This window comes from Myotis nattereri (genome assembly GCF_964212035.1).
Source record: "Myotis nattereri genome assembly, chromosome: 2".
NCBI lineage: Eukaryota > Metazoa > Chordata > Mammalia > Chiroptera > Vespertilionidae > Myotis > Myotis nattereri.
In genome coordinates, this window is record NC_138076.1 from 38,692,040 (window position 1) to 38,716,754 (window position 24,715).

The following is a 24,715-nucleotide window of genomic DNA, read 5'->3' on the forward strand; positions in this document are numbered from 1 at the left end:
AGATTTCAATATAGATTTTACCTTCCAAAGGTGACCTCAAGCTAAAAGAGTTGAATTTGAGAAGCCACCATGCTGTTTGAAATGTGGTTGTTGCTATTTAAATTCCATTGTTGAGACTACACCTACCCGTGTCATGAGTAATTTAACAGATTTCTATTCAACATCCTGTTTCATGGTCCTGACAGAACCAGCATCATGAACATGGACTACAGATGAGTCCATTTTTGTCTGTGTTTGTCCATGAATACATCAGTGTCCTCATCTTGATACAGACACAAAATCTGGAAAACTTGCAAAACATGTGCATTTGTGGTTTGTCTTGGAATAATTCAGAAAGTACCACTATAGTTTTTTGGTAAGGAAAAGTTGGTGCTATGTATTTCATTCAAAATATGTGATCAACAAAAAAACTTAGTTACTAGTGATAACTCATTCTGCAAACTAAGATTCCCCCCAGGATACATGTGTGTATGAACAGTCATCTTATACAATTGCAAGTAGTGAAAAAGAACTAAGATTTTCTTCCAACGTGTAGTGGTTGAAACAAAAATCCAATACATATTAATATAATGGTACCAATAAGCTACGAGTATGTAGCAAATATGTTAACAAATGATGTGTCTGAGGATCTAAAAGCCTTCAAAAATCTTGAAAGATGAATAAAACATCAAATTCAAATGCAAACTATTGTAAATATAGTAAAAAGAAAAAGCATTTTTAGGTCTCTCATTGGGCCCAAACAGTGTATAATAAGCCAAAGGAGAAATTTTGATAAATCTCACAACTCTTTCATTTTTTCCTGTGTTAAGTGAGGAAATTCAATTCAGTTTAAAATACTTAATATAAATCATATACAAGGCCTGGAGCTAGACACTATAAGGCAAAAGCAACAGAATCAGAAGGACTATCATGTTAGAGACATGGTTCTTAACCAGGGCAGTGTTTCCTACTGGGGATACTAGGCAATGTCTACAAGCATTTTGGGTTGTCACAATGGAGGGATGCTGTTGGAACCTAGTGCACAGTCAGGGGTGCTGCAATGCACAGGATACATCCCTTCAAAAAGGCATTAGTGTTAAACTTAAGGAACTCTTGGTTAGAGTGTCAACTAAGTCAGTGGTGCCTCTTTGATGGGTAAATTTATTTCCATTGAAACTTCAGAATTTAAATAAAGTGAATTCTATCTAAATTCAGACTAACAGTACAACCTACCTTTGAATGGTTTCAACAAATTTCCCTTTTAAACTATGGCAAGTTCTTTTATTTTTTCCTATTATTTCTGTGGTTTAATAATAATATTGCTCTATGGAGCAGTTCTAGATTTTAAAAATAAAATTTAAGTAGGGAACAAGTTATATGTATGCAAATATAGCAAAACAAATAAAAAACAATGAAGCACACCCATCCCATCCTGAACAAGTTGTATTTCTAATAATGGGAATGTGCAAAGATCAAGCTCTATATGTGTCCTCTTCATTGGCCACCTTTCAGGATGGACTGTTTAGTCATTGTAACTGTTTCTGAGAAAATAAACATCTATTTGGAGTTTAGGATGGGATTACACCTTTCCATAGTTAAATCTACTGGTTAGTTCAGTGAGGTAGCAATAGATCACAGATATCCATGTGTAGTGGAGGAGGAATATGTAAGTTTATTTTCTTTCCAACTAAAGAGAATACTCAAACTGGAATGCAGCAGTGGTAAAGACAATCAGCTGATTCTCCAAAAGGGCAAGGTCGAATCAGAGTCAGCAGCAGGAGCAGAAAGAAAATCATCCTGCTATATGAGAGAAACTGATGTTTTTGAGTGACAAGAATGTTGTCATTATGCACTACACAAGTATGATTCTATTCACAGGTAGGAAATGAAGCCAGACAATCAATTCCATTTCATAAAACACACACACACACACACACACACACACACACACACACACACAAAACAAACAAACAAACAAACAAAAAAAAACACACATCAGGTTGGAAAGGTTAAAAGACCAGATAAGAAGACAAGTATCTGTAGCAGGATGACCAAGGTAGAATGACAGGTGACTCGCTCAGAGGTGCTGTAGGGGCTTCCTCCACACTCCTGCAGCTTGATGTGCTTTGCAAAGCCAATGGTAGATTCCAAAGGGACTGAGTGATAGCCGGCATCCAATGGGATGGGTTCTTGTCTGACCTGGGATTGGGCTACCTTGGAAGGGGTGTGTTCTACATCATGAGCCCTTAAAATTCAGGAACTTTGCCCTGAGGATCCAAACATTGAGAGAGAAGGAAGAAATGGATGGACCTAAAAGAAACCCTCTTGGTTCTATTGGGAATTCTGAGTGTGATGTTAATCTTAGTGTTCAGATGAGGGCCTGGTGTACTTACTCATTCTTATTCCACTAAATCAAGGCTTCATCACTAATTCTAACTACTCAGTTCTTTCACAACAGATCAGACATTACCATCATTAAAATAACACTGCAGATATTTTGTGTTTGGAGAGGAGTTTAATGGTGGAACCTCAGGCTAATAGCTTATTAGTTACCACCACCATTTTTGTGGCCCTGTCATTTGAATTTGAATGGCTCAGTGATCTTATGTAACCCGTGACTAGGAGAAATAATAGGGAATATTCCCAGGACACAGTCAATTTTTCACCTTTTTCATGGAAGAAAGAATCAGAAGACAGTGAACCAGTAAATATAATCCTAGACAAAATATATGGTACTATAATTTTGTTCAGAACTATAAAAAAAAGTCCTCTACTATGTTGCAATCCATGCAGTCTGTAGAAAGTTCCAAGGTGAATATTTATTTTTTAAATGTAGGCTTCTGGGTCTTCTTATCCAAATAATTCAGGCCATCAAAGGAAGAACAAATGAAATTAGGGGAATTGATTAGCTAAATATCAATGTTGTGATGTTGCTTCTTATACAAGTTGATTTGTGCTTTGAGAGTTTGGGGGGGCCTAGGAAAATTGTGCTGCTATAGGAGCTTCCTAAATATATTTTTGGAGCAGGCTTCATTTTTCTCCAGTGAGAGAATGCATTTCTATTCCTAAGCAATATTGTAGAATCATTCATTTAACAAAAAAAGTCTTCTTTTCAGCTCATACCATAATTAAGATGAACTAAAAGTGTTCTGTACTGTATGTAGAAAAATATTTTGTATATATTAATGTGATATTTTCTAGAAATTTCCAATGATAGATCAAACAGTAGAGGAAGACTTTGCTGTTTATATGTAGCATAGACTTTTAAGTTTATATATGTGTATGTGTTTTAAGCAAATTTGGAAATCAGCAAAACATAGTCAGTTATAAAATAACATTCTTTTCCCGCAAATACATATTTGAGCAGTATTCATGGTGAGAAAGAATTTATTAAAAAAGCAAATATTTGAGAAATATTTGTTTTAATTGTATGATAATTATTTAATTTGTCAACTCAGTGCTTCTCAATGCCAGTCTAGAAGTGAAAGATACAGTTTTAACTTACTGTGCTCATACCTAGTGAGGAAGGAGGACATATTAACAAGTCAGTGTGATAAGTGACATGATACAGGTGATCTCAGGGTCTCCAGGAGGACTGAGAACAGGAACTAGTGTAGATTGCAAGCAGATGAGGTGAGCTGGGCTGGATAGCCACAGAGTAGTCAACTAGGAGGACAAGGTCGGGAGTGGGGGTGGGAGGGCAGACAGAGATAACAGGATGTGCAAAATAAGTTTGAGCAGCTAGTTTCTTCCTCAGGTTGTCTACTCTCAAAGAAAATAGGACTATCATACATTTGAATTTTGTCAGTTTAAATATTGCTCAACAATTGGAAAGTCTTTTCAAAATTGATTTCCTTTTCATACACTTTGCAAAGTCAGGAGTAGAAAAATGATGAAGAAAGACTGCCTTACTCAATTGCCTTTGCTGCAACTCAGTAAAATCTTCAAAGCCTTTGACCCAGTGTGGTTCATATATATGGGAAACACTTTCTTCAACAGTCAGCATTTTCTTCAACAGTCAGCATTTTCTTCAACAGGAGATTTTGGGTTGCATTTTTAGAAAATCTCATCTCTTTGTATCAACAAACCCTATTCTTTTTTAAAAATATATTTTATTGATGTTTTACAGAGAGGAAGGGAGAGGGATAGAGAGTTAGAAACATCAATGAGAGAGAAACATCAATCAGCTGCCTCCTGAATATCTCCTACTGGGGATGTACCTGCAGCCAAGGTACATGCCCTTGACTGGAATCGAACCTGGGACCTTTCAGTCCGCAGGCCAATCCTCTATCCACTAAGCCAAACCAGTTAGGGCAACAAACCCTATTCTTTGAGCCTCACTATGCATTCCTATTTCTTCCACTTTTTCTGTGTCAAATTGGGGGAAAAAATGGAATAAAAGCTTCAATATTAGAAATACTATTTTTTACTTATTTACAAGTAGCATCTTCCCTGTAGATGTAATAAAGAAGGACTGGGCAAGTAGAGGAAGAATAATTTCAGTGTTCCTCTCAAATTTAATCTTTTATTGACAAGCCACTTATTTTATCTGTAAATGCTCAATTCGTAAAGCTATAAAACTTTAATGGTGCCCTGCCAGCCTGGCTCTGTGATTGAGCCTCAACCTATGAACCAGGAGGTCATAGTTCAATTCCTGGTCAGGGAACATGCCTGGATTGTGGGCTCCATCCCCAGTGCAGGAGGCAGCTGACCAATGATTCTCTCTCATCATTGAGGTTTCTCTCTCTCTCTCTCTCTCTCTCTCTCTCTCTCTCTCTCTCTCTCTCTCTCTCTCTCTTTGTCTCCCTTCCTCTCTGAAATCAATAAAAATGTGTTTTTAAAAACACATTTAATGGTAATTCATAATGAATTTCTGTTGCCACATTCCCATTTTAGTTCAAATAGCTAGAAGCAAATAAGGGATATAAGTTTCTTGTTTTAGGTTAAAATTTCCCTTCATATTCAATCCATAAGAGCAAAAATGTCGTACGTGTTTAGTATATCTGAATTATTAATGGAAACAGTCACTTCTCTTTCCTGTTGACATTTATTTTTTGTACATGTTGTTCTTCTCTAAATCTTTCTCTTAAAAGTCATCTTCTTGCCTGAGCTCCTAAATATGCTATAAATTTAGTCACCATAGACCCTCAGAAAAAAATGAACTTTATTCAAATTAAAGCTAATAAAAGAAAATATGCAATTTTTGAAGTCTCAGTCTCAAACAGGAGAAAATTTAGGTAACATAAAGAAAAATAGTTTCAGACCTGGACTTGTTGACATGGGTTCAATATCTGGTTCTATCACTTTTTACCTTGGACAAATTAATTAACTCTAGTGACCTTCACTTTTCTTTTCTATAAGATGTGATTGATAGTATCTGCCCTTTTTCCCACCTATTTACCTACCTAATTAGAGATAAGCATTTAAGTATATAAAAGAGTCTTGAAGCTAAACGTGTTTTACAAATTCTAGTTGTTATGGCAAAGACGATCAATGTACAAAATATTCTTAAAGTGAGAGGCACTACATATATGAAACTATATTTTATACAAAGTTACTTAGTACAGATCAGTGCATGACAAACATTTTCTAAATAGGTTATGCTTCCATTCTCTCTCTCAGCTTTCCTTTCAAGTCTGTTTAGTTCCCATTTGTTCCCATTTACTGCTAGACTTTTCTGCTATTCTGCATGTGTTGGTATTCAGTGATGTCTGCTTATTCTTCCTGCATGCACAGGCCCAAAGGGACAGTCAGTTCTCAGCCAACTTCAGTAACCTACATCTTACTTTGGACATCTAATCAGATGCATATTCTGATTTTAAATTTCTGTGTCGTTAGAGCACGCATAAGTGGATATTAGTTTTATATACTATGATTAACTGATAAATTTATATAGTGGAATTTATTGTGGTGCCAATATTTTCAGTTTTATGAATGACATGTATCATATTTGTCTTATAAACAACTTTAATTCATTATTATTATTTCTTTTTTCTCACAAAATAATATTTAGCAATTATCTTCAATTTTTATAATAATAACTAGAGGCCCAGTGCACAAAATCATGCATGGTTAGGGTCCCTAGGCCTAGCCTGTGATCAGGGCCATGTTCTGCCCATTTGCCAGCCCCCAGTTCCACCCCACTACTGACACTGATCGATTGGAGCCTGCAGGCGGGGGGGGGGGGGAGGGTTGGGGCGGGGAGGGACCAAGCAGTCTGCCTTCCTCCAGCTCACCAGTCCCCAGTTCCCAGTTCTACCCCACCACCATCATGGATTGATCTGAGCCTGAGGGCTGGGGGTAGGGACCAAGAGGTCTGCCTTCCACCCGCTTGCCATTTGCCACTGTCACTGATTGATCGGAGCCTGGCCACCCTGATTGGAGTGTTGGGGGCAATCGGCCCGGATCAGGCTGGTTCCCCGGCCGCAGTGGGTGTCATAGCAACCAGTCATTAGGTCGTTATGGTTGTGATGGCGTTACAGTCTCTGGCTTTTTATATATATATAGGTAGTACTAAATTGTATTAAGTATACACCATATGCCAACCCTTTAAAGAAATGAAATCATTTACTCTTCACAACACTTGAGGTATGTGTTATTCCCCCCCCCCCCCATTTTACAGATGGGAATATTAAGCCATAGAAAAGATGTCCAGAGGCAGGATATCATCACAGTTAAACATGAACACCCCTTTTTCAGAAAGACTGGGTTAACTCTTATTCACCTATTATTATCTGTACATCCTTAGTCAAATCACTTACCCTTTTTGTGCTATAGTTTTCCCATATGTAAAATGGTGAAATGATAACACAAACTTCCTAATGTGAGAATTAAACACTGTCTTTCCTCTGAATGGCATTTTAGTTTCTCTTAACCATATGTTCAAAAATCTGCCCACATATTTATTGTTCATTTTCTTTCTTTCCATTATCAGTGGTATTTTTAATGAGACAATTCTCTCAGAAAATACAAAGTACTATTTGATGATTTAATACCTTACATTTTGGTATTTAGTAAACACCATGGAATCCAAAGACAGGCCCCAACATTTTAATTTTTGGAGCCTACGATACTTTAGTCTCCCAATGAGAAAGTGATTTCAAGTGAAACCCAGTTCCCAGATTTATTTCATTTTGGTTAAAACTATAGCAAGTACCCTTTAGCACTCTTCAGGTATTAAGCCCCAAGTGGCATGCTTACATGATGCACATTCCTTTCTATTATATCGCTACTTGGCTTAAATGTTCACTTCCTTTTGCCATTATTAAATGCACTTACCAGCTAAAGATATAACATAAAGTTATTTTATTGCTAGAGCTATTAAATTGTCCTAGCTTGAAGTCTGAAACAACTTTATTAAAATCCTAAGAATAAGAACAATAAAATCTTGCATGTTATTTTAGCCTTTTAGAAGGTCATTGAGAAAATGATAATGTATCAGTATTGATTGTGCTTCTGGAAAATGATTTTTTATATCAAAAGTCCACCATAATTCAGCCTGCTCTCCTCTCTCTTGCTAGGCACCAGTATCTTCACAGTCTACGAGGCCGCCTCCCAGGAGGGCTGGGTATTCCTCATGTACAGAGCAATTGACAGCTTTCCCCGCTGGCGTTCCTACTTCTATTTCATCACTCTCATATTCTTCCTTGCGTGGCTTGTGAAGGTACTGTAAAAATTCGCCTGTGATTTCTAACAATAAAATCTGTGCTTTCTGACAGCTTTTGTAGATCTTTTGTTTTAGATTGCGATTGCCCTCTCTCATTCTCATTACCATTTGGTAAATGTGACTTGTAATTTTCTTTCAGAATGTGTTTATCGCTGTCATCATTGAAACGTTTGCAGAAATCAGGGTACAGTTTCAGCAAATGTGGGGATCAAGAAGCAGTACTACTTCAACAGCCACCACCCAGGTACAGTATCAGGGGTTGATGTCACCACCCATTTAAACACAGACATTTCTATCTTCACCATCAATGGGACTTGTTGGAACTTGAGGGAGCCCTGTTACAATGGCCTTCTGCAATCAGACTCACTGAGGGACTCATTAAAAAATAGAAGTGCAAGGACCCACCAGTTGGGCTTTCTGAGTGATTTGGGCAATGGCATCTATACTTTTAGCAACTCCCTGAGTGATTTTGATACAAAACTAGATGGCCACCATACTTTTTTTTAAATATATTTTTTATTGATTAAGATATTACATATGTGTCCTTATCCCCACGTTACCCCCTACCCTCCCCACCCCCCCGCTCATGCCCTCACCCCCCCGTCGTCCGTGTCCATTGGTTAGGCCTATATGCTTGCATATAAGTCCTTTGGTTGATCTTTCCCCCTTACCTCCACACTCCCCTACCTTCCCTCCAAGGCCTGACAGTCCAATCAATGCCTCTCCGTCTCTGGATCAGTCCTTGTTCATCAGTTTATGTTGTTCATTATATTCCACAAATGAGTGAGATCATGTGGTATTCATCCTTCTCTGACTGGCTTATTTCACTTAGCATAATGCTCTCCAGTTCCATCCATGCTGTTGCAAATGGTAAGAGTTCCTTTTTCTTCTTCCTCTTCTTAAAGAATACCTTTCAGCATTTCATATAATGCTGGTTTGGTGGTGATGAACTCCTTTAGCTTTTTCTTATCTGTGAAGCTCTTTATCTGACCTTCTATTCTGAATGATAGATTTGCTGGATAAAGTAATCTTGGTTGTAGGTTCTTGCTATTCATCACTTTGAATATCTCTTTCCACTCTCTTCTGGCCTGCATGGTTTTTGTTGAGATATCAGCTAACAGTCGTATGGGTACTCCCTTGTAGGTAACTGACTTTTTTTCTCTTGCTGCTTTTAAGATTCTCTCTTTGTCTTTTGCTCTTGGCATTTTAATTATGATGTGTCTTGGTGTGGTCCTCTTTGGATTCCTTTTGTTTGGGGTTCTCTGCGCTTCCTGGACTTGTAAGTGTATTTCTTTCACCAGGTAGGGGAAGTTTTCTGTCATTATTTCTTCAAATAGGTTTCCAATATCTTGTCCTCTCTCTTCTTCTGGCACCCCTATAATTCTGATGTTGGTACACTTGAAGTTGTCCCAGAGGCTCCTTACACTATCTTCATATTTTTGGATTCTTTTTTCTTTTTGCTTCTTCAGTTGGGTATTTTTTGTTTCTTTGTATTTCAAATCTTTGACTTGATTCTTGGGATCCTTTTGTCTGCTGTTGGATCTCTGTAGATTATTCTTTATTTCAGTCAGTGTATGCTTAATTTCTAGTTGGTCTTTTTTCATATCCTCCAGGGTCTCACTAAATTTATCGGCGGTTTCCATAAAATTCTTGAAAAACCTTATAAGCGTGGTTTTGAACTCTACATCCAGTCATTTGCTTTCCTTCATTTCTGTTATTTGTGACCTGTTTCTTTGTCTCCACACTTTTTATGCTTCCCTGTGTTGGTAGAGTGGTTTTGTGTGCTAGGTGTCCTATAGGGCCTAGTGGCTCAGCTTCCCCAGTTACCTGAGGTGGACACTCTTGGTGCACCCCCTTGTGGGCTTTGTGCACAGTCTTGTTGTAGTTATGCCTTGATTGTTGTAGGTATCACTGGGAGGAATTGACTTACAGGCCAATTGGCAGTGAGAATCAGCTGTATCTGCAGTGGGGGAACTTCTGTGCTGAAGACACCCTCCTGGGGCAAGACTTGCTTCAGTGGGGCTTTGGTGCTCACTGAGTCTGCCCCCCGAGTGTGTGTCCCTTATGGATCTGAGGAGTTGTAATCTGGATGGTCCCCCTCTGACCACAGGGTACAGTGGCTCTTGGATCTCTAAGAAGGTGCTAATTTAGTCTCTGCCTGAGGTTACCCAGCAGGAGCTACGAAAAGATCTGCAGATTCCCCTTCCTTTTTTGGAGTTTGGAGGTGCCCAGATGAGGCCCAGCTGTGAAGCAATGCAAGCTGCTGTGGGGCCTTGGGCCTTCTCTTGGAAGTTCTGGGTCTGTCTGGCCCAGCTGTAATTTGTTAGGTAATTTTCAGGTTGCGAAGGGCTAGGGCATTCATATGCAAAAGCCTCTGCCGAAGCCTGGGTGGGGTGGGGTCTCAAGGAATCAACAGGGCAGAGCAAGCAGCTATGGCAGATCCTCATCCCTGCCCTAAGGGGCCGGGCCTCTCAGTGTCCCGGTAATCGCTGCAAGCACCTCTGAGAGAAAGCCACCCTAGGGTTCCGAGTTCTGCCCGCTGCCAGACAGTCCAGTTTCTCCCCGTATGAGTCCTGGGTCCCCAGAGACTTCCCAGAACTGGAGTTCAGAGCAGTCGGGAGCTTGTGACTCCCTCCTGATTCAAAAAGACAGCCGCGTCCTCAGGTACCAGCCCCTTTCCGTGCTCACGCTTGAGCCTCCGTACCTTTGCACTTTACTTCCGCAGCTCCTGACTCTCAGTGTGCTTTTCTCTTTCTTTCTAGTTGTAGAATTTCAACTCAGCCAGCCTTCCTGTAGTTCTAGATGATGTCCGTTTTGTCTTTTTGTTGTATTTTTGAAGTTGTTGTAGGAGGCAGCAATTTCGGTGTTTACCTATGCTGCCATCTTGGTTTCTCCAGCCACCATACTTTTTATGTACTTTTTATTTGATTCTTCCATCACCAGTCCTTAAAGGGCTTGCAGATAAAACATAGAAACTGTGTAAGTTCCCATTTTTATAACTGTTTATTCATATACTTGAAAACCAATACAATGGCACTTATGTATAGAATTAGAATTTTTGGAAATTTTTTTTCATTCAGAATGAACCAATCACAATATAGCAAATTATTAAGGCCACTCAACCCCAAATGCATACCTGTGATTTTTGAGAAATCACTACATTTATGGAAGGCTTTTCCCTATGCTCCTAAGAAGTTGGAAGTGCCCTAGAATTTGACAAAAAGTAGCAGGACAGTTGTTATATGAGAGAGCAATTCAGATTCAGTGACTTTGTTTTTGGTTTGGTTTTGTGTATTTGTGTTATGTTGTATGTGTGTGTTTAGGAAGAGAAAGGACAGGTTTATATACTATCTACTTCTAGTATGAATCTTTATAAAAGAGAGAGAAAATAAAAATTTATGAATTGAGAATGAAATTATTTTAATGCCTTGTAACTATTATTTTATAAGTTTGCAAATACTTTTACAGGTCTATTGGTACAAAGGTATTTGTGAAAGATCCAAGGTACACATTTTATTTTGAAAATTTTCAAATTATTCTTCTAATAATTATATTCTAATGCTATTAAACATGCTAATATTTGGAAAAGCCGTTGTGCTGCATCTTTATGATGCTGTGAAAGTTTGAATTGTCTAGGCAATTCATTATAAATGAAATAGTAGTAATATTATTCAGTTTTGACAAACAACTATTCAGATTTCCATGAAAGATTTTTGAAACATTATCTGGGCTATTTCACAGGTGGCATGTAGGAGACCCTCCAAAGAGTCAACCACATCTAGTTCCTGTTTCTTCTCTCATCTCTTTTAGTAAACTATGAGAAATAATAAAGTTCCAAGTTCATTCTGACATGTCTTTTAAGTAAGGTGACAACCTCTCAAAGGTGTTTTCCGCTCTATATTAGAGAGAGAGAGAGAGAGAGAGAGAGAGAGAGAGAGAGAGAGAGACTTAATGGATCATAGAACTGTGAACTCAGCACAGAACTTACATCAGTGTTCCTGAGAGATGACCTAACATGTCTTTAAAACCATTTTATGCTTATTAAGTGAATCTTATTTATAAAACCACAGCTGGAAGAGTAGTGTTTGGAAGTGCCACCAAATCAGCCAGCAGTTACCATAGAAAGTGAAATGTGAAGAGACTGCCAGCAGAATTGTACAACGTTGTTTTGATGCAAAATTGTACATAATCTGGAGGAAGAAGCTGGTAATTCAGAGTTCTGTCAGATATGCATCTTGGTATTCAGTTAAGGTAATCACACAGAGAATTGTGAAAAACCTTCATTAAGAAAAATGCTGTGGCTGAGGACCCTGTTGCTAAGCAACTGATGAAGCTCCTGCAGCAGCCCTTGGTGCAATACCACTTGAGCTGCCTGGAAACAGGCCCAGCCCTGCCCCACCCCGCCCAGCCAGTCTTCAAGTGGCCCAGAGGCTGTGTGTGTGAAGAAGGAGAGAGACATCATTTGCCATGATTCTGTCACACTTGTAAAATCTGACAGAACTCTGTGCACAAGAAGCTCTCATTCAATGGTTTAAAACAATAAATCACAATTTCTAAGTCTAATAAAACAGATAGACTTTAAGAAAATAAAATAAAGACAGTTGTATTGTAAAGCACACAGCTGTTCAGAAATGAAGTCAGTTCTTGCCTTTCTGTAGTATTTGGAACAATTGCTGCTTTTCTATATATTATTCTCATAGAAGGGCTAATAGGGTCCTCGGCTTGATGCACCTATGATATTTAAGTCTACAGATTTTCCCGGGAGGCTTTGTGTGTAGAAAGAAAATTATACACATCAACAGGATAAGGAAGGGTCTTTCTGACATCTTAGGTGGTTCAATAGGAATTTGCTCTGATGTGGACTGTTCTGAGGCAAAAGAGAATCCCTGGTGAGAACTGTGTTGTTTATAAGTAGGAAGAGGCAACCTGCCTCAGAGTCACAGCATAGGAACAAATTACAGAAAAAATAATGCTAGAGGTCTTATGGAGGCCACAATACAAAATGTAACAGGAAAACAAAGGAAAGTGATGTGAATATTTTCAGATTGGTGATCATTAATTTGCCTGAACTCTTACGGGGATGGTGACATTTTCTACGTGCGTAATTATCAGACATGGGTCACTGTGGCCACACATTCAGTTGTATCTTGGGTTAAAGTACAAGAGATTCATACAGCCATGATGTAATAGCCCCCTGTGTCCCTCAACAACAAGACTACTACCCATGCCACAAGTTTCTAAGGATGTTCTCCCTGAACTGGATTTTGAATTATGCAGATGTGCTGGTAGAAATTATTATGGACAGCTCTGGCTGGTGTGGTTCCATTGTTAGGAACATCATCCCTTACACCAAAAGGTCGCAGGTTTGATTCCCAGTCAGGGCAAATACCTGGGTTGCAGGTTTGATCCTCAGCCCCAGTTGGGGCACATTCAGGAGGCAACCGATCAATGTTAATGTTTCTCTCTACATTGTTTCTCTCTCTCTCTCTCTCTCTCTCTCTCTCTCTCTCTCTCTCTCTCTCTCTTTCTCTCTCTAAAAATCAATGAAAATGTCCAAAGAACTTGTATGCATATATGCATAGCCCATGGACACAGACAATAGAGTAGTGAAGGCCAGGGGTAGGGGTTGGGGCGGGAGAAGGGGTCAATGGGGGGGTAAAAGGGGACATATGTAATACTTTCAACAATAAAGATTTTTAAAAAATCAATGAAAATGTCCTCGGGTGAGGATAAAAAAAGGAAAAAATTATTCTGGACATAGTAGTGTCTCTCTATTCCAGTCCTTCACTCTCATTCCTCAGCTATTTGCTGCTGCAGCCATGTGGTCTTCTGATGGAGACTGATTCATGGTAAAGATGAGCTTATCTTACTTTGCCTGGAATAGAACGAAAAGAACTGCTAAGACTTAGGGCCTCACAAGGCTACGTTTTATTGTATAGTAATAAGAGACACAATATTGATTGCTCTGGCAATCAATTCATACCTAAGTTTTATATGTGAATCATGGTCCAATAGAGTCATATTATGGGATTGGTAAGTAAATATTCTGATTGTCTAAAGAGAGTCATAATTTCTGGTTCTGTCATGATCTCTGGTTCAGCACGCTTGCTGGCCCATGTTTACTGAATTAATATTTCCTAATTAAGACATAAGACTGCAAAGGATAGAGTTGATGTAGGATCAAAGAACATTTAGGAGTTCTTCTTCCTTTGTAGTTCTGTAAACATGTAGTTCTTAAAATTTGAATACCTACAATACCTAAACAACTTCTATATGAATATGCAGTGCTGGATTAAAGTAGAAATGTGTATATGAAAAGACATACAATCAAAAACAAGAATTTAATCTCCAAAAAGACTGTGTACAACATTATGCAGAATGACAATACTTGAGTAAATATTTGTTTACTGTATTCCAAGGCCATTGTTTTCCACATGTATATACATCTTTAAAATAAGTGAGAAAGTAATTTAATGAAAGCAATTTCTGGGAAGGTCTATTCTAGCATGACACAATAGTGATTCTAATAAGAACCTGTGGCAATGGAACAATATACTCATCATATGTGAGAATTACATTTTGTGAGGCTGAGGTCATTGAATATTATTATTTAATAGTGAAATCAAGTGTACAATCTAATTATTTTGTGTTATATTGATGATTACCTATTAAAAACCACAACTGATTTTGAAAGAATCCAAAGAGCATAAGAATTTCAAATTAATTTTAGATTTTTCTTTGCATTAATGTGTACGTGTATGTGTGTGTGTGCACATACTACAAAGGACAGAAAACCCCAAGTAGCTTATGTAAGCTACTGTGCATGGTGCATGAAATTTGTGCCTGGGTAGGGTCCCTAGGCCTGGCTGACAATCAGAGCCAATTGGGGCCTTCCAGCTGCTGGCTGGGGCCTTCCTTCATTCTGCGCCACCCTCTGGTGGTCAGTGCACATCATAGCGAGCAATTAAACTCTCGGTCTCCTGGTTGAACTCCTAAGGGGACACTTTGCATATTAGGCTTTTATAGATAGACTAGAGGCCCAGTGCACAAAAATTTGTGCACTTGGGGGATTGGGGGGGGGTGTCCCTCAGCCTGGCCTGTGCCCTCTCGCAGTCTGGGACCCCTCAGGGATGTCCACCTGTTGGCTTAGGCCCACTCCCCGGGGTATCAGGCCTAAGCTTGCAGTCAGACATCCCTCTGGCAGCCCGGCAGCCCTTGGGGGATGTCCACTTGCCAGCAGGGAGCAGGCTTAAGCTGCAGTCAGACATCCTTAGTGCTGCTGAGGAGGCGGGAGAGGCTCCCACCACCACTGCTATACTGGCAGCCGTCAGCCTGGCTTGTGGCTGAGCAGAGCTCCCCCTGTGGGAGCACACTGACCACCAGGGAGCAGCTCCTGCACTGAGCATCTGCCCCCTAGTGGTCAGTGTGTGTCATAGTGACCAGTTATTCTCAGTAGTTCTGCTGTTAGGGTCAATTTGCATATTACCCTTTTATTATATAGGATGGATGGATGGATAGATAGATAGATAGATAGATGATAGATAGATAGATGATAGATAGATATTTCTCTCTCATGTCAAGTTGGAGGAGGTCATTTGGAGTTGGTGTGGTAGTCTTCATTGCCGCGTATCCTAACTCCTTGCACTTTTTGCTCCACCTTGCATAGTCTCCATTCCCAAAGTTGCCTCATAGACTGAGTTGGCTGCTATATCTTTAACCCTCACATCCATATTCCAAAAAGCTGGAAGAAAAAAAAATAGAAAGAACATTTCTGCTTAATTCTCATAGGCTAGCATGTAATTACATGGTTAAGATAAGTTTCAAAAAAGGAAACCTTATTTTGTGTGTGTGGCTTAGTGATCTCATAAAAATTTTCTTACTTTGGAAGACAGAGAGAAGAGACATGGAGGGACAGCTGGCAGCCCCTGCCACTCTCCCCTAAGAACTTGAGTCCCTAAGGATCCCTGTTTTGAGATATCCCATCACCTATGTCACAGAGCTGCTGGTATATTAACCAAGCTAAATGTTGTTTCATAATCCAGGGGACTCGAGAGAAATGGAACGTGTTTGCATTTCCTTCACTTTATTTCATACAAAGAAGTGACCCTGAGAGAACAATTTTACAAAAATTAAATAGATTCATTTGATTTTGGTCCACTGGAAAAGAAATAATTTAACAGAGAAAATTGGTCTGCTACTGATCAAAGCAAATGCATACCCCAGGAATCCTTTGTGCCATGACAAGAGAGTAAAGGCTGCATGTACAGAGGGGCTTTAGCTAGTCACTGACAGGACTGCTTTTGTCCTTTCCTTTTGTCTTTTGTCTTTTTCTCCTTAAAAGGAGACTCCCAGAATTTTGACAGGAACTTTAAAAGGCACTTTAACAGGTTTGCATTTCAACCAGTGTATGTATTCTGGAATGAGCCTGTTCATAAGGGATGTGCTTAATTCTACCACTAAGAATGCCTTTTAAAATTAATTCTAAAGTGAGGAAATTCATTCAACCTGCCTCTCAGTCACAGCATAGAAACAAATTACAGGGAAATTAAAGAGAGAGGTTTTATGGAGGCCATAATATAGAAAGTAACAGGAAAACAAACAGTAATGGGATCTTTGTTATCCTCTCATATTTCCATCAACAATTCCCCTTTTGGACACAGAGTCAGATTAACATGAGGACGTAGTATGGCTAAGATGTTTACTTATGTGCATGAAACAGCAATTTCGGGCAGGAATAAAACAGTGAGTGCTTGTACTGTCTTTTCTTAGAAAAATAAAATCCTGAATTTCACATTATCCCCCTACCACCCCAACACACACACACACACACACACACACACACACACACACATCCCTAAGAAATTGAAAGTGGGAAATGTCTTCCAGCTGAATGTAATATTGACAGACAACTAATTTTTGAGATAGTAGAATATGCAGTAAGATAATATCCTAGGCATCCACCAACCTAAATATCCAATTCAATGGATGTCAGATTTTAGTATCTGATATTAAGTATCCTGTCCTGAATTTCATCACTTATGTATTTTAAGCCAAAAGAAACTACTTTTTCCCTTTATTAATATGTACATAAAATTTCTACTGAGCAGATTAATTTGGCCTAGTTAAAATAATTCACAAAGTATATTAAGTGACACGTCAGTCTCCTGTCATTAAAATAACACCAGCCTCAACCCCTATGCCACATGTTCAATTCTTATATTACTTATCCTGAGAACATTTTTCTGTTAGCTCAGTGAGAGGTGTCCACTAAATAGAGATAAAAATTCACCATTTCTAGTAAAAACACAACAGATACAATGCTTTGGAATTCTAACTTTCATTTTCTCCCAGATTTAATATATAATAATAATATATATAATGGGGACAAAATGCCTACTTTGAAGTCTTGTGGAAAAGAATATTTGGGCAATTATATATAAAATATATGTAAAACAGAAAGGACCTGATACATAATTAGTGCTCAATAAATGCAAGCTATTGCCATTCTTTTTTTTTTTAGTTGCTTTTATTTTTTAAATTTATCTTTATTATTGAAAGTATTACAGATATCTCCCCCCCCAATTGTTCCCTTCCTCCCCACTCCCCCCCCCTCCCCAGCCTTCACAACACTATTGTCTGTGTCCTTGGTTATGCATCTATGCATATAAGCTCTTTGGTTCATTTCTTCCTGCCCAACCCTTCCGCCTTCCCTCTGAGATTACTCAAGTCTAGTCCATGCTTCCATGTCTCTGGATCTGTTTTATTCTTTGGTTTATTTTGTTCATCAGATTCCACATATAAGTGAAATCATGTGATACTTGTCTTTCTCTGGCTTATTTCACTTGTGTTACTATTATTCACTTAAGTTTTCAGTGTTAAGATGAACATGATTGAAAAGACTCAGGTTTTAAACATAAATCTATAAGAAAACAAATCTTTGATAAAAAATATAAAATGTTGGAGATATAAAGTTACAGTTCTCAGTGTTCCTTAGTCAGTGTCTCTGACTCATCTCCCTCTTTGCCTTGAAGATGTTTCACGAAGACGCTGCTGGCGGGTGGCAGCTGGTAGCTGTGGATGTCAACAAGCCTCAGGGACGAGCCCCAGCCTGCCTCCAGGTGCAGTACAATGCCATTTTTAAAACTCACTTTGACTTTTATTTTATATAAGGAAATCCACAGCCCTCTAAGCTCTAGATCTGTCCAAATTTGTGGTCCTGGAGTTAGGCAGTGTTTTACTTCATCCTGTATTCCCAGGACCTACCAGTTTTTAGATACACAGTAGGGATTTGGTAGCTATTGAATAAATGCACACAGGTAGTAATAGTATGCCAGAAGTATTGAATCAGTGAAAAATGTTGTTGTCATATTAAATCATAAACAATACTTGTATTATTTCTCTATTTTTGCAGAAAAAAATTATCACAAACTTACTGACTCAAAGCAATGCAAATTTATTATTTATAGCTTAACAGGTCCCAAGTGGGTTTCACTGGTATCAACAGGCTGCACTACTTCTAGAGGGAAAACTGTTTCCTTGCCTTTTCCAGTTTATAGAGGTTTCGTTTCTAGGCTTCATGAAAGAGTCTGTGATGGTGTCTTCATAATACCCCCCAAATGGTTAAAAAGCCATCACATAATTTTGTCTTTATGAAGCCAAACTGGTTTAGTTAATTTTTTTTCTCTTGAATTGGAGACAGGGGGGAAGGTAGGCATCCATGTTTGTGATGGTGTATCCTAACATGTTACCCTAGTATTCTAACCAGTATTTGTTATATTCCATCCAGAGATTATAGACATTAAGAGTCATGAGGTTGCGAATTTGTAAAAAAAAATTGTGTAGGTCATCCAGTTTAACCTACAACCCAAGGAATATCTACCACAGCACAGACTCTCAGAGTTTAATATACACATTAATCATTGGGGCCTTTTTAAAGATGCAGACTTTGATTCAGTAGGTATGGGAGAGGCCTGAGATCCCTGCATTTTCAGTATGCTCTCAGGAAGCTGATGGCTCAGGATTCTCAGTTTGAGGAGCAAGGCTCCCGAGTATTTTTGACAGATATCGCTGCCTTGGGGATGATTCTATTATTGTCTCTTCTTCGTATTTGGTCATTCCAGCTGTCACATACAGAAATCAGTCATTCTCAGATCAAAGCCAAAGTAAACATATATACAAAACTTCTCGGATTTTAAAAAAATATATAAACCAAAATGACATAGCGATGAAAAGAAATTTAAAAATTTAAGTACAAATGCAGGACCTGAAGAGTCTTATACTAAATATATATCCTCCTGAGGAGGTTTTGTCAAAGTCTGGAAAGCAGATCCACTTGGGAGTGGAAGCTAGAGACTTATTTGGAGGCTGCAGCAGTGCCCTATTCTCAAATTCTTCCAGTTGTATTCTCCCCCCCGGAGCCTAGATGGTTGGCTGCACATCCACCTCAGGGCTGAGGACAGGGTCCTCCTTCCTCAGAGCCTTACTCCCAAAGCACCTACTCACTGTTTGGTGTCCTGGCCAACGTTTCCTGTCTTCACTGGTTTTCACGAGCATCTTTATATTTCATTGTTTTCTGTTAATAACTGCAGTCCATGTGCCCTAGCGACATTGCCCTTTGGTAAAAATGCCTGCTTTCCAGTACTTTGCACATTAGCATACTCTACTTTTGAAGCTTTTCTATATATATACTAATATATACTAATATATATACTAATATATATTAGTATGTGTATATATACATATATATGTATTTATGTGTTTATATCTCTATATAAATTTTCTATCCATATTAAATAATAGTTTGGAAAATCTCAAGTTATATAATACTATTTTGTGGCACTGACTCAATGTAAACATTTTTCTTTAATTTTTATAAGAAAATAAAAAATTGAAGGGTATACATTTGGACTGTCCTACAGATACAAACATGAGTCTAAAATTTGCCAGCCCTTCTACATTAAGAAGCCGATAGCCAGTTTCACACATTGGATGAATTGAGTTGAGTTGAAGTGGCCTGTTTCACTAGCAACTTCAAAGCTGGAGTTACTGGTTTGAATATTTAAATTTAGCTACTGCACATACTTATCACTTTAATTCTTATTTAACATTTGAAAGTTATTACTTTGGAGAAAGCAAAGCAATGGTGATTCCAGTATATCAAAATCCATTGCAAGGGATTATTTTAATGACTCTGTACCAAAAGGGACATGTAGGCATTCAGACAAAATAGAAGTAATTATAATGACAGCACCAAAGTGAAGCTGTTACAGTTACAAAACCAATTTTAAAGATTTTTGACAGCCATGCCTAAAAGCTTTGTTTGGATCTTTCAGTAATAACAGTTTACTTAAGACATAAACCCAGAGCTAAGGAAAATAGAAAGAGAAAGTTGTGGCTTTTCTGTCATGCAAATGAAGTGGAAATCAGTTGAAATGAAAGGAGTATAGAAAGGGAATCATAGTTATGGAATTTGACTCTCAAGATGCAAGAAAAACTAAATAACAATGAAAATTCTAATGAGAATAGAAATTTGCCAACTGACTTGCTTATCTATGTTATGAAGGTCAGTAGTTTCTGCAAGTAAATTGACATACATTTAAATATGTTGATTGGCAGTTCTGGAATTTGATTTTATATTACCTCTAAAATCAAATCAAAGGCAAATAGATGTAGGAATGCCTCAATAGCCATGGTGACACAAAACCTTATTAAATGTCTGCTTTTCCAATGGCTCTGTCATCTCTCAAGGTATTAGACATTATGACTTTTATTTGTCTCACTTGGTTGTGGACTCCGTCAAATATACAACATAATTAATTCTTTGACCTTGGCCTATTAATTTCTCATTCATGAATAGAAAAATACCTGATTCACAGAATGGTATTTATTTTTGCTGCATATCTTTATAAAACACTTACAATATGCAAGCACTATTCTAAGGGCTTTATCAATATTTACTTATTTAAAATTGATGACAACCTTTGGAGTAGCCACTATTATCTTCACTTTACTGAAGAGAAAACTCAGTAAAGTGAAGCACAGAGAGTCACACAGAGGTTTAAATGACTAGCCCACAGCCCCGTAGCATGTGTGTGGTGGAACTCCACACAATTGGTCTTATAGCCCAAGCTGCTAATGACCACTGCAGGGCATCGAAGGCCAGTGACAGCATGAATGTGGATGCAGAGAGACAGCACTCAGTGGTGGTCCTCTTCCTCCCATCCCCAGGTTTTGCTTTCATTAGCTTCTTATAGGTGCAAAGACGAGAATTCTCAGGTCACATCACAGGGTAAGGATATGTGCCCCTAAGTCCTGAGAAGAAAGGAGGGGTCATCGTGAAAGAGTAGCATGGTGGCACTGGTCCCCGGAGAAGGGGGCACAGAGGGATGTGATGCAGTGGCTTGTTGTGCTCTCAGCTCCTTTCCACAGATCGGCTTCTCTCCTGCTGCCCAGGGCCTTCTGCCACTATTCTCTCCTTTTGTGGACTCCACCCCACAGCGAGCAGTTTGTCCCAGAATGGACTTTTAAAAAGACACACATGTATTTATATTTTTTAATTAATTTTGACTTTTCTCCACATTGTGTCTCTTATATATACTCATGAATTATACTAAAGATGCCATTAAAATAATAATCATCTTTGAGATATTTTTAGATCACAAGGTATAATTTAACCAAAAAAAAGTGTGCCTTTATCTACCTACCTACTTTTTAAGTATTTTTTTCAATTATAGTTTACATTCAATATTATTCTGTATCAGTTTCAGATGTGCAGCAAAGTGCTTAGACATCATGTACTTTATAAAGTGGTCTCCCAATATAATTATTACATAGTTATTATAATACTAGAGGCCCAGTGCACAAAATTCATGCATGGGGGTGTGTGTCCCTCAGCCCAGCCTGCACCTTCTCCAATCTGGGACCCCTCGAGGGATGTCTGACTGCCCCAGGGATCAGGCCTAAACAGGCAGTCAGACATCCCTCTCATAATCCAGGACTGCTGGCTCCCAACCACTCGCCTGCCTGTCAGTCTGATTGCCCCTAACCACTCCCCTGCCAGCCTGATCAACACCTAACTGCTCCCCTGCCGCCCTGATTGCCCCTAACTGTCCTCCCCTGTTGGCCTAGTCACCCCCAACTGCCCTCCTCTGCAGGCCTGGTCACCCCTAACTGCCCTCCCCTGCAGGCCTGGTCCCCTGCAACTGCCCTCCCCTGCTGGCCTGGTTGCCCCCAACTGCCCTCCCCTGCAGGCCTGATTGCCCCCAACTGCCCTCCCCTGCTGGCCATCTTGTGTCCACATGGGGGCAGCCATCTTGTGTGTTGGAGTGATGGTCAATTTGCATATTACTTTTTTATTAGATAGAATTACTGTCTATGAATTCTGTCCCCGTACATAGTTATTGCAATATTATTGAATGTATTTCTTATGCTATAAACAGACTTGGGTATGAGAGCCTGTCTCTGCTGTGTACTTGCTGTGTGACCTCCGACAAACGACTTAATCCCTTTGAACTCACTGGAAAAAATGAGCAATATATCCCATCATGTAAGGGCTATGGTGGATATAAAAGACATAAAGTAAATAACATAATTATAGTATAGCCTGGAACATAGTAAACATTCACTACATATTAGCCTTTATGATAATAGTCATTATTTTTGAATGCTGAATTATCTCACTTCAGTAGAGGCAGTGGACTTAGACCAGTTGTAGGTGAAAATTATGATTCCACCTTCAGTACTTGTGTGACAATGAGAAAGTTATTTAACTTCTCTGAGACTCAGTTTCCTTCTCTAAAATTAGAGTAACTTCCTGGTGCTGTTATGGCATTAAATGAGTTAATTTATGTAAATCACCTACAACAGCTGCAGACACATAGTGAGTATAAATGTAAGCATTGGTTATTATTGTAGTATAATTTTTTAAAAAATATTTATATAAAGTATATAAAGTTTCAGTTATTTGAGATAAATAAGTTCTATACAGCATAGTACCTATGGCTACCAATATTTTATTGTATACTTAGAATTTGCTAAGAGGATATATCTTATGTTAAGTGTTCTTACCAATAATAATAAAAATAAAGGAGGTGGGAAGAAACTTTGGAAGGTGACAGATATGTTTATGGCCTTGATGGAGGAGGTTTCATGGGTGTATACTTATTCCCGAACTCATTGAATGTATATATTCAATAAGTACTGCTTTTTTATTTTATGTCAATCATACCTCTATAAAAATAAATTATTAAAAATAATAATTTAAATAAATAATTTACAGTAGTAATAAAAAATAGACCTTAGGTTTCTCCCACTTTTCCAGTTTTATGATTATATCTAAAATGTGTTTTTTAAAATATATTTTTATTGATTTCAGAGAAGAAGGGAGAGGAAGAGAGAGATAGAAACATCAAAGATGAGAGAGAATCACTGATTGGTTGCCCCCTGCACGCCCCCTACTGAGCCTGCAACCCAGGCATGTGCCCTTAACAGGAATCAAACCTGGGACCCTGTAGTCTGCTTTATCCACTGAGCCAAACCAGCTAGGGCTATCTAAAATGTTTTTTATCTTCAGTAGCATTTTCTCTTAACAGAATAAAGCAACGGTTGCTTTATGGCATCAGCTTTTTAAAAATAATTTCTTCATATAGTCAGTATTAAGGATAAAAACTACCTAACTCACCAATGAAAATTCAGATATGGGCTTATCTACAAATGAAATGAATATATTTTTCATTTTCAACTAAAAGTCTCCAAAACTACCTCCTTAGTCATTTTTGCTGCCTGAAGACAAAGATTCCTTTGCTAACACTATTCAGCGGTGATTAACATTCATCAAGTTACCTTAGAAGCACTGCTCTGTACAGCAGTGTGTCATAAAGATGTTGCATGTCCAGGTCTAGGCACACAATTATGTTTAATCGTAAGGGTTTATTTCTTTGTTAACAGTTCATCTGTTTTGCCTCCTCAGCAAATGATGCGGTCATCAGTTTTCCACATGTTCATCCTGAGCATGGTGACGGTGGATGTGATAGTGGCCGCTAGCAACTATCACAAAGGAGAGAGCTTCCGAAGGCAATATGATGAGTTCTATCTTGCAGAGGTAAGCTGCTCACTGGAGTAAAGGTGCCTTTTATAAATGTGAAAATTAATTTCAATTTGTTAATTACTTGAGTTCAATCAAAGCTGTTTCTCAAGTGTTTCCCTTGGTCACTGTGTTGCCTGATGTATTTCCCGTCACCATGAGCCCAAGTCTCTTCCCCACAGTGTGTTGCATCGTCAAGGTAACCCTTTGCCCTGGGTGTTTCTCTTGCCATCTTACTGTTTTCCTATCCACCGCTCATATTCTCTCCCTTTTCCATGTTGCTGTAGTCTGTTTCCTACTAAGTGTAAACAAACACAGGTTCAGAAGGTTGTAAACAAGCAAGCCAGCTCAACAGTACCAAGGACAGGGCTGGAGGGAAATTGAAATAGATAGTACAAAAATTTCTCTACTAGAGACTGAGCTGTTATAACCTGCACTAAAGATGTCAAGCCAGAAGCAGATAGGTTAGTGATTTAATAAGCATCTTCTACATACCAGCTAGAATTTTATAGTACTTCTTACTGTTTCAGTAACTTTAATATTTAATTCTTACATATTTTTACTGACTTCCAGAGACCACTATGTTTTGTCATTGTGAAAAATTATTTCTAAAATATATCTTGAATTCAGTGATTACATATTTATGGAAAAATTGGTTGATGTAGTATATAACTCTTTACAAACCCACTCATCATATAAGTGAGGTATACACATACTAAATAAATATATGAAAAAGTAAACTTAAAAAGAAGAAAAATTGCCATTTATTTTTATTACAAAGGCATTTTTCACATAAAAAAATCAATTTGCCATAAAGTTGAGTCCTCCTATATATCGAGAATTCCCCTAGTGCATTTAAAAATTAATTTGGTTCATAAAAATTCAATCCACTCATGCATAAACTTTTCAGAAAAATAATTGATGTTATACACTTAGCTATAATAATAAAAGCATAATATGCTAATTAGACCAGACAGCTGAATGACCTT

General features: G+C 38.3%; 1 protein-coding gene across 1 annotated transcript in view; it reads left to right on the top strand.

Annotated features, from left to right (window-relative positions):
* NALCN (sodium leak channel, non-selective) overlaps window positions 1-24,715 on the top strand; it is a 300,444-nt gene that overhangs the window by 99,805 nt on the left and 175,924 nt on the right. Inside the window, exons 8-11 of the mRNA XM_081082492.1 lie at window positions 7,500-7,642; window positions 7,785-7,889; window positions 17,677-17,763; window positions 23,613-23,744. Coding sequence (XP_080938618.1) covers window positions 7,500-7,642; window positions 7,785-7,889; window positions 17,677-17,763; window positions 23,613-23,744 — 467 coding nt within the window. The remainder of the gene's footprint in view (window positions 1-7,499; window positions 7,643-7,784; window positions 7,890-17,676; window positions 17,764-23,612; window positions 23,745-24,715) is intronic.